We start from the raw sequence: 20,382 nt of genomic DNA, 5'->3' as shown, positions 1-20,382 counted from the left end.
CTGGATGCATTTACTGTAGTAAGATGGTCTGTTTCTGAATGTAGCATTGTTTTCAGTAAAGTAAACTAACCCCCTGATTTTACCTGTGTACGTACACTGACTTATAGGCAGACATTTATACTGTGTTACCTTGTTGAACGCAGATTAGACATCTGTAAGATACGGATCATGTGCTATCAAATACGCCACCATGTTTTATAAATGTTACATACATCTAAATAACATTTCCAGAATACGCACATATCTTACACAAGACACCGCAAAAACATTAATTCGTACACTTATCATCTCCCACATCGACGATTGCAATTCCCTCCTTACTGGTCTTCCCAAAGTCAGACTTGAACCCCTACAATCTATTTTGCACGCAGCAGTGAGATTGATTTTCCTTGCAAACCGTTATTCCTCTGCTGAGCCACTCTGTCAGTCTCTACATTGGTTGCCTGTATATCAACGAATACAATATAAAATTCTTCTACTAACATACAAGGCCGTTAACAAAATTGCACCGACATACATCTCCTCACTTATCTCAAACTATCTCCCAACTCGACACCTCCGTTCTGCACAAGATCTACATCTCTCTTCCACTCTCATCACATCCTCCCATTCTCGGTTACAGGACTTTTTCGGGCTGCAGCCATTTTGTAGAATTCCCTCCGTTGCACAGTAAGACTTTCCTCTAGTCTTCAGACCTTCAAGCGTTCTCTGAAAACCCACTTCTTCAGACAAGCTTTTAGTATTCCTCCACCAGCATCTTAATCTCCCCTATTACCACCCTCTACACAGCTAACACGACAACAACCCTCTGACCAACATTAGCACACATACAGCCCACTCAGTACTTTTACCTTTGCGTTCTAGCTGGTCCAGTGTACAATATGATGTAGCACATGCCCTTGTGTTTCTAACTCCCATTGTCCTATAGATTGTAAGCTTGTGAGCAGGGTTCTCTTACCTCTCTGTCTGTATTACCCAGTATTGTTTTGTTAATGTTTGTTCCCAATTGTAAAATGCTACGGAATTTGCTGGCGCTATATAAATAAATGTTGATGATGATGATGTTTATGTGCCCAATAGACAGACGACCAGACATGCATTGGTTTTAACTGAGCGTATAAAATACGGTCTAGGTATCTCCAAGTTTACTGATGTCCAAGGTTGTGTCCTAGGTAAACGCCGCCATGTTTGAACCAGTAATATGAGAATGTTTGGGAGGCTCACAGTGTTGTTAATTGTACCTTTTCCAAGGTGCATTTTCTGGGGTATCCAACATCTTTAGCTTTTGGGGAGACCGAAACGGACGTCAGTACCAGGAGCTGCCGCGATGCACCATCCCTACCCACACCACGCTCACTGCTCCGGTGCCTTCCATTAGTCGACGGCAAAAATGTGAACTGGGGAACAGGCTGGATCAACTGCAGAAACAGCTAAACAGGTTCCTGAGTATCTCTGCAATATTGTTATTTATATTGTTACTTATTACCCCCCATTCTATACCTCCACCACCATCTCACCATCTGTACTGTTCCTCTCTTCATCATCATAGTCTTAATTCCTCCCCATCTCTTCATTCCCCTCCTCCTCCTGATCCCCATTATATATCTCCTCCCCATCTCTCTATTCCCCTACTCCTCCTGATCCCCATTATATATCTCCTCCCCATCTCTGTATTCCCCTCCTACTCCTGATTCCCATTATATAACTCCTCCCCATCTCTACATTCTCCTCCCCATCTCTGTATTCCCCTCCTCCTCCTGATCCCCATTATATAACTCCTCCCCATCTCTACATTCCCCTCCTCCTCCTGATCCCCATTATATAACTCCTCCCCATCTCTACATTCCCCTCCTCCTCCTGATCCCCATTATATAACTCCTCCCCATCTCTACATTCCCCTCCTCCTCCTGATCCCCATTATATAACTCCTCCCCATCTCTACATTCCCCTCCTCCTCCTGATCCCCATTATATAACTCCTCCCCATCTCTGTATTCCCCTCCTCCTCCTGATCCCCATTATATATCTTCTCCCCATCTCTACATTCCCCTCCTCCTCCTGATCCCCATTATATAACTCCTCCCCATCTCTACATTCCCCTCCTCCTCCTGATCCCCATTATATAACTCCTCCCCATCTCTACATTCCCCTCCTCCTTCTGATCCCCATTATATATCTCCTCCCCATCTCTACATTCCCCTCCTCCTGATCCCCATTATATAACTCCTCCCCATCTCTGTATTCCCCTCCTCCTCCTGATCCCCATTATATAACTCCTCTCCATCTCTACATTCCCCTCCTCCTCATGATCCCCATTATATAACTCCTCCCCATCTATGTATTCCCCTCCTCCTCCTGATCCCCATTATATATCTTCTCCCCATCTCTACATTCCCCTCCTCCTCCTGATCCCCATTATATAACTCCTCCCCATCTCTACATTCCCCTCCTCCTTCTGATCCCCATTATATATCTCCTCCCCATCTCTACATTCCCCTCCTCCTGATCCCCATTATATAACTCCTCCCCATCTCTGTATTCCCCTCCTCCTCCTGATCCCCATTATATAACTCCTCCCCATCTCTACATTCCCCTCCTCCTCCTGATCCCCATTATATATCTCCTCCCCATCTCTGTATTCCCCTCCTACTCCTGATTCCCATTATATAACTCCTCCCCATCTCTACATTCTCCTCCCCATCTCTGTATTCCCCTCCTCCTCCTGATCCCCATTATATAACTCCTCCCCATCTCTACATTCCCCTCCTCCTCCTGATCCCCATTATATATCTCCTCCCCATCTCTGTATTCCCCTCCTACTTCTGATCCCCATTATATAACTCCTCCCTATCTCTGTATTCCCCTCCTCCTCCTGATCCCCATTATATATCTCCTCCCCATCTCTACATTCCCCTCCTCCTCCTGATCCCCATTATATAACTCCTCCCCATCTCTACATTCCCCTCCTCCTCCTGATCCCCATTATATATCTCCTCCCCATCTCTGTATTCCCCTCCTCCTCCTGATCCCCATTATATAACTCCTCCCCATCTCTACATTCCCCTCCTCCTCCTGATCCCCATTATATAACTCCTCCCCATCTCTGTATTCCCCTCCTCCTCCTGATCCCCATTATATATCTCCTCCCCATCTCTACATTCCCCTCCTCCTCCTGATCCCCATTATATAACTCCTCCCCATCTCTACATTCCCCTCCTCCTCCTGATCCCCATTATATAACTCCTCCCCATCTCTACATTCCCCTCCTCCTCCTGATCCCCATTATATAACTCCTCCCCATCTCTACATTCCCCTCCTCCTCCTGATCCCCATTATATATCTCCTCCCCATCTCTACATTCCCCTCCTCCTCCTGATCCCCATTATATAACTCCTCCCCATCTCTACATTCCCCTCCTCCTCCTGATCCCCATTATATAACTCCTCCCCATCTCTACATTCCCCTCCTCCTCCTGATCCCCATTATGTAACTCCTCCCCATCTCTACATTCCCCTCCTCCTGATCCCCATTATATAACTCCTCCCCATCTCTACATTCCCCTCCTCCTGATCCCCATTATATAACTCCTCCCCATCTCTGTATTCCCCTCCTCCTCCTGATCCCCATTATATAACTCCTCCCCATCTCTACATTCCCCTCCTCCTGATCCCCATTATATAACTCCTCCCCATCTCTACATTTCCCTCCTCCTCCTGATCCCTATTATATATCTCCTCCCCATCTCTACATTCCCCTTCTCCTCCTGATCCCCATTATATATCTCCTCCCCATCTCTACATTCCCCTCCTCCTCCTGATCCCCATTATATAACGCCTCCCCATCTCTACATTCCCCTCCTCCTCCTGATCCCCATTATATAACTCCTCCCCATCTCTACATTCCCCTCCTCCTCCTGATCCCCATTAAATAACTCCTCCCCATCTCTACATTCCCCTCCTCCTCCTGATCCCCATTATATAACTCCTCCCCATCTCTACATTCCCCTCCTCCTTCTCATCCCTATTATATAACTCCTCCCCATCTCTACATTCCCCTCCTCCTTCTCATCCCTATTATATAACTCCTCCCCATCTCTACATTCCCCTCCTCCTCCTGATCACCATTATATAACCCCTCCCCATCTCTACATTCCCCTCCTCCTTCTCATCCCCATTATATAACTCCTCCCCATCTCTTCATTCCCCCTCCTGATCCCCATTATATAACTCCTACTCATCTCTACATTCCCCTCCTCCTCCTGATCCCCATTATATAACTCCTCATCATCTCTACATTCCCCTCCTCCTCCTGATCCCCATTATATAACTCCTCCCCATCTCTACATTCCCCTCCTCCTCCTGATCACCATTATATAACTCCTCCCCATCTCAACATTCCCCTCCTCCTCCTGATCCCCATTATATAACCCCTCCCCATCTCTACATTCCCCTCCTCCTCCTGATCCCCATTATATAACTCCTCCCCATCTCTACATTCCCCTCCTCCTCCTGATCACCATTATATAACTCCTCCCCATCTCAACATTCCCCTCCTCCTCCTGATCACCATTATATAACTCCTCCCCATCTCTACATTCCCCTCCTCCTCCTGATCCCCATTATATATCTCCTCCCCATCTCTACATTCCCCTCCTCCTCCTGATCCCCATTATATAACACCTCCCCATCTCTACATTCCCCTCCTCCTCCTGATCCCCATTATATATCTCCTCCCTATCTCTACATTCCCCTCCTCCTCCTGATCCCCATTATATAACTCCTCCCCATCTCTGTATTCCCCTCCTCCTCCTGATCCCCATTATATAACTCCTCCCCATCTCTACATTCCCCTCCTCCTCCTGATCCCCATTATATAACTCCTCCCCATCTCTACATTCCCCTCCTCCTCCTAATCCCCATTATATAACTCCTCCCCATTTCTACATTCCCCTCCTCCTGATCCCCATTATATAACTCCTCCCCATCTCTACATTCCCCTCCTCCTGATCCCCATTATATAACTCCTCCCCATCTCTGTATTCCCCTCCTCCTCCTGATCCCCATTATATAACTCCTCCCCATCTCTACATTCCCCTCCTCCTCCTGATCCCTATTATATAACTCCTCCCCATCTCTACATTCCCCTCCTCCTGATCCCCATTATATAACTCCTCCTTATCTCTACATTCCCCTCCTCCTCCTGATCCCCATTATATAACTCCTCCCCATCTCTACATTCCCCTCCTCCTCCTGATCCCCATTATATAACTCCTCCCCATCTCTACATTCCCCTCCTCCTCCTGATCCCCATTATATAACTCCTCCCCATCTCTACATTCCCCTCCTCCTGATCCCCATTATATAACTCCTCCCCATCTCTACATTCCCCTCCTCCTGATCCCCATTATATAACTCCTCCTCATCTCTGTATTCCCCTCCTCCTCCTGATCCCCATTATATAACTCCTTCTCATCTCTACATTCCCCTCCTCCTCCTGATCCCCATTATATAACTCCTCCCCATCTCTACATTCCCCTCCTCCTCCTGATCCCCATTATATATCTCCTCCCCATCTCTACATTCTCCTCCCCATCTCTGTATTCCCCTCCTCCTCCTGATCCCCATAATATAACTCCTCCCCATCTCTACATTCCCCTCCTCCTCCTGATCCCCATTATATATCTCCTCCCCATCTCTACATTCTCCTCCCCATCTCTACATTCCCCTCCTCCTCCTGATCCCCATTATTTAACTCCTCCCCATCTCTACATTCCCCTCCTCCTCCTGATCCCCATTATATAACTCCTCCCCATCTCTACATTCCCCTCCTCCTGATCCCCATTATATAACTCCTCCCCATCTCTACATTCCCCTCCTCCTGATCCCCATTATATAACTCCTCCCCATCTCTGTATTCCCCTCCTCCTCCTGATCCCCATTATATAACTCCTCCCCATCTCTACATTCCCCTCCTCCTCCTGATCCCCATTATATAACTCTCCCCATCTCTACATTCCCCTCCTCCTCCTGATCACCATTATATAACTCCTCCCCATCTCTACATTCCTCTCCTCCTCCTGATCCCCATTATATAACTCCCCCCATCTCTACATTCCCCTCCTCCTCCTGATCCCCATTATATAACTCCTCCCCATCTCTACATTCTCCTCCCCATCTCTGTATTCCCCTCCTTCTCCTGATCACCATTATATAACCCCTCTCCATCTCTACATTCCCCTCCTCCTCCTGATCCCCATTATATAACTCCTCCCCATCTCTGTATTCCCCTCCTCCTCCTGATCCCCATTATATAACTCCTCCCCATCTCTACATTCTCCTCCCCATCTCTGTATTCCCCTCCTCCTCCTGATCCCCATTATATAACTCCTCCCCATCTCTACATTCCCCTCCTCCTCCTGATCACCATTATATAACTCCTCCCCATTTCTACATTCCCCTCCTCCTCCTGATCACCATTATATAACTCCTCCCCATCTCTACATTCCCCTCCTCCTCCTGATCCCCATTATATATCTCCTCCCCATCTCTACATTCCCCTCCTCCTCCTGATCCCCATTATATAACTCCTCCCCATCTCTACATTCCCCTCCTCCTCCTGATCCCCATTATATAACTCCTCCCCATCTCTACATTCCCCTCCTCCTCCTGATCCCCATTATGTAACTCCTCCCCATCTCTACATTCCCCTCCTCCTGATCCCCATTATATAACTCCTCCCCATCTCTACATTCCCCTCCTCCTGATCCCCATTATATAACTCCTCCCCATCTCTGTATTCCCCTCCTCCTCCTGATCCCCATTATATAACTCCTCCCCATCTCTACATTCCCCTCCTCCTGATCCCCATTATATAACTCCTCCCCATCTCTACATTTCCCTCCTCCTCCTGATCCCTATTATATATCTCCTCCCCATCTCTACATTCCCCTTCTCCTCCTGATCCCCATTATATATCTCCTCCCCATCTCTACATTCCCCTCCTCCTCCTGATCCCCATTATATAACGCCTCCCCATCTCTACATTCCCCTCCTCCTCCTGATCCCCATTATATAACTCCTCCCCATCTCTACATTCCCCTCCTCCTCCTGATCCCCATTAAATAACTCCTCCCCATCTCTACATTCCCCTCCTCCTCCTGATCCCCATTATATAACTCCTCCCCATCTCTACATTCCCCTCCTCCTTCTCATCCCTATTATATAACTCCTCCCCATCTCTACATTCCCCTCCTCCTTCTCATCCCTATTATATAACTCCTCCCCATCTCTACATTCCCCTCCTCCTCCTGATCACCATTATATAACCCCTCCCCATCTCTACATTCCCCTCCTCCTTCTCATCCCCATTATATAACTCCTCCCCATCTCTTCATTCCCCCTCCTGATCCCCATTATATAACTCCTACTCATCTCTACATTCCCCTCCTCCTCCTGATCCCCATTATATAACTCCTCATCATCTCTACATTCCCCTCCTCCTCCTGATCCCCATTATATAACTCCTCCCCATCTCTACATTCCCCTCCTCCTCCTGATCACCATTATATAACTCCTCCCCATCTCAACATTCCCCTCCTCCTCCTGATCCCCATTATATAACCCCTCCCCATCTCTACATTCCCCTCCTCCTCCTGATCCCCATTATATAACTCCTCCCCATCTCTACATTCCCCTCCTCCTCCTGATCACCATTATATAACTCCTCCCCATCTCAACATTCCCCTCCTCCTCCTGATCACCATTATATAACTCCTCCCCATCTCTACATTCCCCTCCTCCTCCTGATCCCCATTATATATCTCCTCCCCATCTCTACATTCCCCTCCTCCTCCTGATCCCCATTATATAACACCTCCCCATCTCTACATTCCCCTCCTCCTCCTGATCCCCATTATATATCTCCTCCCTATCTCTACATTCCCCTCCTCCTCCTGATCCCCATTATATAACTCCTCCCCATCTCTGTATTCCCCTCCTCCTCCTGATCCCCATTATATAACTCCTCCCCATCTCTACATTCCCCTCCTCCTCCTGATCCCCATTATATAACTCCTCCCCATCTCTACATTCCCCTCCTCCTCCTAATCCCCATTATATAACTCCTCCCCATTTCTACATTCCCCTCCTCCTGATCCCCATTATATAACTCCTCCCCATCTCTACATTCCCCTCCTCCTGATCCCCATTATATAACTCCTCCCCATCTCTGTATTCCCCTCCTCCTCCTGATCCCCATTATATAACTCCTCCCCATCTCTACATTCCCCTCCTCCTCCTGATCCCTATTATATAACTCCTCCCCATCTCTACATTCCCCTCCTCCTGATCCCCATTATATAACTCCTCCTTATCTCTACATTCCCCTCCTCCTCCTGATCCCCATTATATAACTCCTCCCCATCTCTACATTCCCCTCCTCCTCCTGATCCCCATTATATAACTCCTCCCCATCTCTACATTCCCCTCCTCCTCCTGATCCCCATTATATAACTCCTCCCCATCTCTACATTCCCCTCCTCCTGATCCCCATTATATAACTCCTCCCCATCTCTACATTCCCCTCCTCCTGATCCCCATTATATAACTCCTCCCCATCTCTGTATTCCCCTCCTCCTCCTGATCCCCATTATATAACTCCTTCTCATCTCTACATTCCCCTCCTCCTCCTGATCCCCATTATATAACTCCTCCCCATCTCTACATTCCCCTCCTCCTCCTGATCCCCATTATATATCTCCTCCCCATCTCTACATTCTCCTCCCCATCTCTGTATTCCCCTCCTCCTCCTGATCCCCATAATATAACTCCTCCCCATCTCTACATTCCCCTCCTCCTCCTGATCCCCATTATATATCTCCTCCCCATCTCTACATTCTCCTCCCCATCTCTACATTCCCCTCCTCCTCCTGATCCCCATTATTTAACTCCTCCCCATCTCTACATTCCCCTCCTCCTCCTGATCCCCATTATATAACTCCTCCCCATCTCTACATTCCCCTCCTCCTGATCCCCATTATATAACTCCTCCCCATCTCTACATTCCCCTCCTCCTGATCCCCATTATATAACTCCTCCCCATCTCTGTATTCCCCTCCTCCTCCTGATCCCCATTATATAACTCCTCCCCATCTCTACATTCCCCTCCTCCTCCTGATCCCCATTATATAACTCTCCCCATCTCTACATTCCCCTCCTCCTCCTGATCACCATTATATAACTCCTCCCCATCTCTACATTCCTCTCCTCCTCCTGATCCCCATTATATAACTCCCCCCATCTCTACATTCCCCTCCTCCTCCTGATCCCCATTATATAACTCCTCCCCATCTCTACATTCTCCTCCCCATCTCTGTATTCCCCTCCTTCTCCTGATCACCATTATATAACCCCTCTCCATCTCTACATTCCCCTCCTCCTCCTGATCCCCATTATATAACTCCTCCCCATCTCTGTATTCCCCTCCTCCTCCTGATCCCCATTATATAACTCCTCCCCATCTCTACATTCTCCTCCCCATCTCTGTATTCCCCTCCTCCTCCTGATCCCCATTATATAACTCCTCCCCATCTCTACATTCCCCTCCTCCTCCTGATCACCATTATATAACTCCTCCCCATTTCTACATTCCCCTCCTCCTCCTGATCACCATTATATAACTCCTCCCCATCTCTACATTCCCCTCCTCCTCCTGATCCCCATTATATAACTCCTCCCCATCTGTACATTCCCCTCCTCCTCCTGATCCCCATTATATAACTCCTCCCCATCTGTACATTCCCCTCCTCCTCCTGATCCCCATTATATAACTCCTCCCCATCTCTACATTCCCCTCCTCCTTCTCATCCCTACTATATAACTCCTCCCCATCTGTACATTCCCCTCCTCCTTCTCATCCCTACTATATATTTCCTCCCCATCTGTACATTCCCCTCCTCCTCCTGATCCCCATTATATAACTCCTCCCCATCTCTACATTCCCCTCCTCCTCCTGATCCCCATTATATAACTCCTCCCCATCTCTACATTCCCCTCCTCGTCCTGATCCCCATTATATAACTCCTCCCCATCTCTACATTCCCCTCCTCCTACTGATCCCCATTATATAACTCCTCCCCATCTCTACATTCCCCTCCTCCTCCTGATCCCCATTATATATCTCCTCCCCATCTCTACATTCCCCTCCTCCTACTGATCCCCATTATATAACTCCTCCCCATCTCTGTATTCCCCTCCTCCTCCTGATTCCCATTATATAACTCCTCCCCATCTCTACATTCCCCTCCTCCTCCTGATCCCCATTATATAACTCCTCCCCATCTCTACATTCCCCTCCTCCTCCTGATCCCCATTATATAACTCCTCCCCATCTCTACATTCCCCACCTCCTCCTGATCCCCATTATATAACTCCTCCCCATCTCTACATTCCCCTCCTCCTCCTGATCCCCATTATATATCTCCTCCCCATCTCTACATTCCCCTCCTCCTCCTGATCCCCATTATATAACTCCTCCCCATCTCTACATTCCCCTCCTCCAACTGATCCCCATTATATAACTCCTCCCCATCTCTACATTCCCCTCCTCTTCCTGATCCCCATTATATATCTCCTCCCCATCTCTACATTCCCCTCCTCCTACATATCCCCATTATATAACTCCTCCCCATCTCTGTATTCCCCTCCTCCTCCTGATCCCCATTATATAACTCCTCCCCATCTCTACATTCCCCTCCTCCTTCTCATCCCTATTATATAACTCCTCCCCATCTCTACATTCCCCTCCTCCTCCTGATCCCCATTATATAACTCCTCCCCATCTCTACATTCCCCTCCTCCTCCTGATCCCCATTATATAACTCCTCCCCATCTCTACATTCCCCTCCTCCTCCTGATCCCCATTATATAACTCCTCCCCATCTCTACATTCCCCTCCTCCTCCTGATCCCCATTATATATCTCCTCCCCATCTCTACATTCCCCTCCTCCTCCTGATCCCCATTATATAACTCCTCCCCATCTCTACATTCCCCTCCTCCTTCTCATCCCTACTATATAACTCCTCCCCATCTCTACATTCCCCTCCTCCTCCTGATCCCCATTATATAACTCCTCCCCATCTCTACATTCCCCTCCTCCTCCTGATCCCCATTATATAACTCCTCCCCATCTCTACATTCCCCTCCTCCTCCTGATCCCCATTATATATCTCCTCCCCATCTCTACATTCCCCTCCTCCTCCTGATCCCCATTATATAACTCCTCCCCATCTCTACATTCCCCTCCTCCAACTGATCCCCATTATATAACTCCTCCCCATCTCTACATTCCCCTCCTCTTCCTGATCCCCATTATATATCTCCTCCCCATCTCTACATTCCCCTCCTCCTACATATCCCCATTATATAACTCCTCCCCATCTCTGTATTCCCCTCCTCCTCCTGATCCCCATTATATAACTCCTCCCCATCTCTACATTCCCCTCCTCCTCCTGATCCCCATTATATAACTCCTCCCCATCTCTACATTCCCCTCCTCCTCCTGATCCCCATTATATAACTCCTCCCCATCTCTACATTCCCCTCCTCCTCCTGATCCCCATTATATAACTCCTCCCCATCTCTACATTCCCCTCCTCCTCCTGATCCCCATTATATATCTCCTCCCCATCTGTACATTCCCCTCCTCCTCCTGATCCCCATTATATAACTCCTCCCCATCTCTACATTCCCCTCCTCCTCCTGATCCCCATTATATAACTCCTCCCCATCTCTACATTCCCCTCCTCCTTCTCATCCCTATTATATAACTCCTCCCCATCTCTACATTCCCCTCCTCCTCCTGATCCCCATTATATAACTCCTCCCCATCTCTACATTCCCCTCCTCCTCCTGATCCCCATTATATAACTCCTCCCCATCTCTACATTCCCCTCCTCCTCCTGATCCCCATTATATAACTCCTCCCCATCTCTACATTCCCCTCCTCCTCCTGATCCCCATTATATATCTCCTCCCCATCTCTACATTCCCCTCCTCCTCCTGATCCCCATTATATAACTCCTCCCCATCTCTACATTCCCCTCCTCCTTCTCATCCCTACTATATAACTCCTCCCCATCTCTACATTCCCCTCCTCCTCCTGATCCCCATTATATAACTCCTCCCCATCTCTACATTCCCCTCCTCCTCCTGATCCCCATTATATAACTCCTCCCCATCTCTACATTCCCCTCCTCCTCCTGATCCCCATTATATATCTCCTCCCCATCTCTACATTCCCCTCCTCCTCCTGATCCCCATTATATAACTCCTCCCCATCTCTACATTCCCCTCCTCCAACTGATCCCCATTATATAACTCCTCCCCATCTCTACATTCCCCTCCTCTTCCTGATCCCCATTATATATCTCCTCCCCATCTCTACATTCCCCTCCTCCTACATATCCCCATTATATAACTCCTCCCCATCTCTGTATTCCCCTCCTCCTCCTGATCCCCATTATATAACTCCTCCCCATCTCTACATTCCCCTCCTCCTCCTGATCCCCATTATATAACTCCTCCCCATCTCTACATTCCCCTCCTCCTCCTGATCCCCATTATATAACTCCTCCCCATCTCTACATTCCCCTCCTCCTCCTGATCCCCATTATATATCTCCTCCCCATCTCTACATTCCCCTCCTCCTCCTGATCCCCATTATATAACTCCTCCCCATCTCTACATTCCCCTCCTCTTTCTCATCCCTACTATATAACTCCTCCCCATCTCTACATTCCCCTCCTCCTCCTGATCCCCATTATATAACTCCTCCCCATCTCTACATTCCCCTCCTCCTCCTGATCCCCATTATATAACTCCTCCCCATCTCTACATTCCCCTCCTCCTCCTGATCACCATTATATAACTCCTCCCCATCTCTACATTCCCCTCCTCCAACTGATCCCCATTATATAACTCCTCCCCATCTCTACATTCCCCTCCTCTTCCTGATCCCCATTATATATCTCCTCCCCATCTCTACATTCCCCTCCTCCTACATATCCCCATTATATAACTCCTCCCCATCTCTGTATTCCCCTCCTCCTCCTGATCCCCATTATATAACTCCTCCCCATCTCTACATTCCCCTCCTCCTCCTGATCCCCATTATATAACTCCTCCCCATCTCTACATTCCCCTCCTCCTCCTGATCCCCATTATATAACTCCTCCCCATCTCTACATTCCCCTCCTCCTCCTGATCCCCATTATATATCTCCTCCCCATCTCTACATTCCCCTCCTCCTCCTGATCCCCATTATATAACTCCTCCCCATCTCTACATTCCCCTCCTCCTTCTCATCCCTACTATATAACTCCTCCCCATCTCTACATTCCCCTCCTCCTCCTGATCCCCATTATATAACTCCTCCCCATCTCTACATTCCCCTCCTCCTCCTGATCCCCATTATATAACTCCTCCCCATCTCTACATTCCCCTCCTCCAACTGATCCCCATTATATAACTCCTCCCTATCTCTACATTCCCCTCCTCCTACATATCCCCATTATATAACTCCTCCCCATCTCTGTATTCCCCTCCTCCTCCTGATCCCCATTATATAACTCCTCCCCATCTCTACATTCCCCTCCTCCTCCTGATCCCCATTATATAACTCCTCCCCATCTCTACATTCCCCTCCTCCTCCTGATCCCCATTATATAACTCCTCCCCATCTCTGTATTCCCCTCCTCCTCCTGATCCCCATTATATAACTCCTCCCCATCTCTACATTCCCCTCCTCCTCCTGATCCCCATTATATAACTCCTCCCCATCTCTACATTCCCCTCCTCCTCCTGATCCCCATTATATAACTCCTCCCCATCTCTGTATTCCCCTCCTCCTCCTGATCCCCATTATATAACTCCTCCCCATCTCTACATTCCCCTCCTCCTCCTGATCCCCATTATATAACTCCTCCCCATCTCTACATTCCCCTCCTCCTCCTGATCCCCATTATATAACTCCTCCCCATCTCTACATTCCCCTCCTCCTCCTGATCCCCATTATATAACTCCTCCCCATCTCTACATTCCCCTCCTCCTCCTGATCCCCATTATATAACTCCTCCCCATCTCTACATTCCCCTCCTCCTCCTGATCCCCATTATATAACTCCTCCCCATCTCTGTATTCCCCTCCTCCTCCTGATCCCCATTATATAACTCCTCCCCATCTCTACATTCCCCTCCTCCTCCTGATCCCCATTATATAACTCCTCCCCATCTCTACATTCCCCTCCTCCTCCTGATCCCCATTATATAACTCCTCCCCATCTCTACATTCCCCTCCTCCTCATGATCCCCATTATATAACTCCTCCCCATCTCTACATTCCCCTCCTCCTCCTGATCCCCATTATATAACTCCTCCCCATCTCTACATTCCCCTCCTCCTCATGATCCCCATTATATAACTCCTCCCCATCTCTGTATTCCCCTCCTCCTCCTGATCCCCATTATATAACTCCTCCCCATCTCTACATTCCCCTCCTCCTCCTGATCCCCATTATATAACTCCTCCCCATCTGTACATTCCCCTCCTCCTCCTGATCCCCATTATATAACTCCTCCCCATCTCTACATTCCCCTCCTCCTGATCCCCATTATATAACTCCTCCCCATCTCTACATTCCCCTCCTCCTGATCCCCATTATATAACTCCTCCCCATCTCTACATTCCCCTCCTCCTCCTGATCCCCATTATATAACTCCTCCCCATCTCTACATTCCCCTCCTCCTCCTGATCCCCATTATATAACTCCTCCCCATCTCTACATTCCCCTCCTCCTCCTGATCCCTACTATATAACTCCTCCCCATCTCTACATTCCCCTCCTCCTCCTGATCCCTACTATATAACTCCTCCCTATTTATATGTTGCCCGTCCTCTCATTCTTACCTCTGTCTCTGCAGGTTAGAGACTCGTATGGTGACGGATATAAACACTATTATGCAATTACTACAGAAGCAGATGGTCTTGGTTCCCCCCGCGTACAGCACAGTTTCCCCCCCCTCTCAGATTTCCAGCTTCCCCCCATGTGGAGAGCAGACACTGACATCATCTTCTCAGGTAAACTTCTCTCTGTGACCTATTCAGTGACCCTAACATCAAACGGGAGGAGTCTCCTCAACCGCACCACCATAATAATTAGTTACTGACACTTGTAGAGATCTGCAGAACATTGCTCTGTTCCATCTACCCCCTGACAGATACATAGTGATATATTCTGCAGATTATTACATTACTGACCTCTCTAGAGATCTGCAGAACATTGCTCTGTCCCATCTACCCGCTGACAGATACATAGTGATATATTCTGCAGATTATTACATTACTGACCTCTCTAGAGATCTGCAGAACATTGCTCTGTTCCATCTACCCCCTGACAGATACATAGTGATATATTCTGCAGATTATTACATAGCTGACCTCTCTAGAGATCTGCAGAACATTGCTCTGTTCCATCTACCCCCTGACAGATACATAGTGATATATTCTGCAGATTATTACATTACTGATCTCTATAGAGATCTGCAGAACATTGCTCTGTTCCATCTACCCCCTGACAGATACATAGTGATATATTCTGCAGATTATTACATTAGTGACCTCTATAGAGATCTGCAGAACATTGCTCTGTTCCATCTACCCCCTGACAGATAAATAGTGATCTATTCTGCAGATTATTACATTACTGACCTCTCTAGAGATCTGCAGAACATTGCTCTGTTCCATCTACCCCTGACAGATAAATAGTGATCTATTCTGCAGATTATTACATTACTGACCTCTCTAGAGATCTGCAGAACATTGCTCTGTTCCATCTACCCCCTGACAGATACATAGTGATATATTCTGCAGATTATTACATTACTGACCTCTCTAGAGATCTGCAGAACATTGCTCTGTTCCATCTACCCTCTGACAGATACATAGTGATATATTCTGCAGATTATTACATCACTGACCTCTCTAGAGATCTGCAGAACATTGCTCTCTCCCATCTACCCCCTGACAGATACATAGTGATATATTCTGCAGATTATTACATTACTGACCTCTCTACAGATCTGCAGAACCGTAACCCTAACCCTCTGTCCCATCTATCCCCTGACAGATACATAGTGATATATACATAGTGATATATTCTGCATATCTCTAGAGATAAAGCATTTAGGGGTAATTGATATTGGCTTTTTACTTACAGGTTTACGAATACCAAGACATGGAGGGTGCAAAGTATAAGTTATGTGAAATGCCTCTGGCACCCCAAACTCTTAACACAGAGTCCACATACAGCCCTCGTCGCCTCTCACTTCCTGGAAACCTGGAGGATCCCCTGGACTTGAGAACCCCACAGAGACATTCATCTGACCCCGGCAGTTAGGGGCAGGAATGTGGGGACTACTGTCAGACTCTGGGAACAAGCCACATCCTGGCACCAGAAAGGCCATATGATGTCACGCCAGGAATCTTCGGTAGCACAAACACCCGACAAAGGAGTATAGAAGTAAACAGACGCTGCGGGAGTTGAAAAATATGGAACAGAACACTCTCATGAAGGGAGGACGAAAGCAGCTGTGGAAACTCTGCAATGTAATCAGATAATAACATTTCTGTGATAGGACGGTCTTGAGTGCCAGCTGCGGGAGGCTTATGTGGCATTGCATGACCCTGGCCAAGCCTCACGCAATTCATGAGTCTTTTCCCATCACACGCTATCTGCTGGAGGATCTCTGATCTGAGATAACGTGGGGACAGTGTGAAGAAGGGATTATATCGTCTAGGGACTGAGACAGGACACGTTGCTGACAGATGATTTTATCCTCCATGAAGGAGATGGTGACTCCCGGTGTTCAGAGTCTGGAATTGATGTCAGTATTCTCTACAGTGAAAGAAGACGTACACTGTGTGGATACTGCTCCTTATTCCAGGCTATGGGGGATGTCGTCTTGGGGTTACGGCATGAGCACGCCTGTACTCCAGGAGTCTGGGCTTTATACAGTCAACATTTGTCTTCCTAATCACAGATATCTATGTCCCAATCACATATGTAATCAATACACAAACAAGTCTCTTTCATTGCTGTTTTTCTGGTCATCACTGGTCAAGTCACTAATTATCATCTCCAATTGTGTATTATTATATATGTTCTGGCTGAACCAACAGCTGAGCTTTCAATGACCAAACATCCTGTACAGCAATCTCCTCCCAGGCTAAGAAACCAATAGGAGACTGTTATGCCAACAGTGAATAATCGTGTGTTTGTTCTCATATTGTCTCTTAAAGCTGCAATCCCATAAAAATATGACTTCTGTTTATTTAACATAATTACATGTTGGTGTTTTTTCCCTTAACCATTTTCTTCAAGCTGCTATTAATGATTTACAGTTTACTATGTGTTATGTGACTACCATGGTAACCACAGTCACATGACATGAGTGAGTAGAGAGACTTTGGAACACCCCTCTTCTCAGCATGCTTGTTCTCAGCCCAATCCCCCCCTCGTTCCTCTACCCTCATGTACTCAGATACTCTCTGACTTAGAGATCAAGTGATGAGGGAATGGACGTATATATATTCTAGCTGAGACACTGGGCAGCCATATAACTCTCCCACGCAAACAGAGTTATAGGAGGATATCCTAGAAAAATCATATTCATGACAAACAGGTGCAATTTGTTTAAAACAAAAACCATGGGATTGTAGCTTTAAGCAAATTAAATCTCTGGCTCAGTTGCCGTTCATCCAGATTTATCTCCTCACTGATGTATCTGTCACTGTCAAATTTATGTTTTGTCTTCTAGAAAAGCACAAATTTCCTAAGGCGCTTCTCAAATGTACCAATAAAATGTGTCCTCACCGATGCTAATGAAACGTCTCGCTCTGCCCGATGTAGCTCTGTCATAGGCTCTTCCCGATGTCCTTTCTCACCCATAGGGATCTTCCCTATTCACAGACCTATCCCACCCGTAGGGTCTTCCCTATACACACTCACTCGGACTGCGCCCACATCAACGTGTTTCAGAGCCGTTGTGGCACCAGATGCACAATCTGCATCTGATCTCCAGAAGCTTATCGCTATATGTGATTACATAGGAGTGTGGGTCTGCTGAAGAAGATCACATCTAGAGCTGTTTGTGAGCTTACCGGTGCCCCCATACACTCTATACACGCCATTTACTAATGAGTAACTATATATATACTAGTTTTATACTATTCTTCTGTATAAGCTGCAAATGTAAGAAGTTCGGTTCAGCATATCGCCCCTGTGCCTGTCTGGGAGAGGAAAGACAGGATGATTTTGGGAGGAAGTATTGGGGTTATGGGATACTGCCAGACTACTATTGTTATACTGTAGAGTATTCGGGACCCCTGCTGCCGTGGCTGCAGCTTCACAGTATGTAACTATTGTCGTGTTATACTCACCGGCCACAGCTTGATCATTGTCCTGTTCACAAGTCATATGATGTATATGGCGTGAACTCCGTTCTCCAATAATCCTTTATCATATGAATTAGATACATTTTATTTATGTTAGTTGTAGTGTTGTGAGAATCCCTCCATCTGACCACCAAGGACACAAACTGTAATAGGATCACACGCTAAATAAATAAACACATGCAAATGTTTCTTAAGCAAGGAATTGGACGTGTATAGAAGTGACAGAGGGGGCACTTTTATAAAGTCCTCCAGTTTATAAATTTGGCTTCGGATAAGTGTGACCTGTGATCCTCAGACATAGGGATAATATTGTAGTATATTCACCTATTACACCCAGCAGTGGGATCCAACCATTCTGCTATTCAGTGGAAAGATGAACTGGGCCCATCAAAGCATAGCCTGAAAACAGCATCATCCTTTCTATACATTGATACTAAATTAGATTCGTCCAATTACAGTATTACGTTCATAACCGGCCCACAAAGTATAACACTTTGTAGCACTAGTGGCTGAGACTGACACATATCAGTTGGCTAAACAGCTGCTGCTACTACAACAACTCATCAGACCGGTAACAATGTTCAGCTGTCCCCTTTATTATTTCAGTATCTCCTCTGCGTGAAGTTAGACTGAGACTGGGTGGACTGAGGTTGCACTGGATAGACTTGATATTGTAGTGGCATGGGATTTTTGAGGTTACAATTGAACAGGATAGACCATTGATGTTGTGGTGGAACAGGATAGACCATTAAGGGTGTAGTGATATGGTTTAGGCCATTTAGGTTGTGTAGGCAAAAGAGACCATGGAAGTTGTGGTGGCATCGGATAGACAAATGAAGCTGTGGGGGAACAGGATAGACCATTGGAACAGGGTAGGTCTTTAATGTTGCGGTGGGACTGAATAGACCTTTGAAGTTGTGGTGGCACGAGATGGGTAGATCTTTGACATCACAACTTTGTTGCGAACAGCAGAAAATGTTGAAAAGAAATTTAGGAGGAAATAAATTACAAAGTGAAATCTTTATACATTCAACCAGTGTTTAATATTCTCTTATCGACTACTGCTACATTTTCACTGTAAGTTCTGCTTTGTGTAATGCGTGTATGTGCTCAATGTTCTCAATTTCCCACTGGTAACACTTGTTTTACCTCCTCATTTTCAATTGCCACAAATTAAATGTAATTATGATGTTCCAACTGAGCAGATATATGTGACACTTTAATCTACTTTGCTCTTTAAAACCTAAGGTCCTATGTCACTCCACTGATGGCCTGTTTAGAGAATCCTGCAAAAGAGATGTTTATTTCTGGGTGGTAAATTACATCTAATTGTGGTCATAACCAGATACACTGGAAGGTCTTGTAGAGGCCTCCAGAACACGTGTCTTACCACTGCAAGGGGTGCGCTCCCCTGCTTGTACCCATAGCTGTTCCTGTGCCGTAAAATTACCATAATTCCATTGTTGTCTATGCTATATATTGTGTTCTTGTTTTAGTTTTTGAATATTTACAATCTATTTACCAGTCATGGCTAGAAACAGAGAAACTTAAATGTGAAATGTAAACATTTTATTGCTGGATAATCAAGTGGATCTGATTTTGGTCATTAAAAGATTTCCGTCAGATTCACCAAGAACTCTTGTAGAGACCAAAAGTATCTGCACCACCATTCAGCATTGAAACTGTGAAATTTCTCTTATGATCGCCCCTCTGGTTGTACCCATTGCCGTTCCCATGTTTTACATAAGTTCTCTGTTCTCTGTGTTGTTGTGTTAGAAGGTTTACAAATGTACTGACAGCTGTTTTTACTATAATCATAAAATGTATTAAGTAAAAATCACAGAGGTCCATTGGTCTTCTTCTGGTTGTAGTTTGTG

The 20,382-nt window shown here is 46.6% G+C and overlaps 1 protein-coding gene across 1 annotated transcript in view; it reads left to right on the top strand.

The window, feature by feature from the left end:
* LOC142159413 (voltage-gated inwardly rectifying potassium channel KCNH2-like) overlaps nucleotides 1-17,143 on the top strand; it is a gene marked incomplete at its 5' end in the record, with an annotated part of 46,805 nt that extends 29,662 nt beyond the window's left edge. The window contains 3 exon segments of the mRNA XM_075214289.1: nucleotides 1,252-1,438; nucleotides 14,974-15,130; nucleotides 16,269-17,143. Coding sequence (XP_075070390.1) covers nucleotides 1,252-1,438; nucleotides 14,974-15,130; nucleotides 16,269-16,448 — 524 coding nt within the window.
* Between the last annotated feature and the right edge of the window lie 3,239 nt (nucleotides 17,144-20,382).

Source organism: Mixophyes fleayi, chromosome 5 (assembly GCF_038048845.1).
Source record: "Mixophyes fleayi isolate aMixFle1 chromosome 5, aMixFle1.hap1, whole genome shotgun sequence".
Classification (NCBI taxonomy): Eukaryota; Metazoa; Chordata; class Amphibia; order Anura; family Limnodynastidae; genus Mixophyes; species Mixophyes fleayi.
The sequence above is the reverse complement of the archived record's forward strand: the minus strand, read 5'-3'. Positions and strand labels throughout refer to the sequence as shown.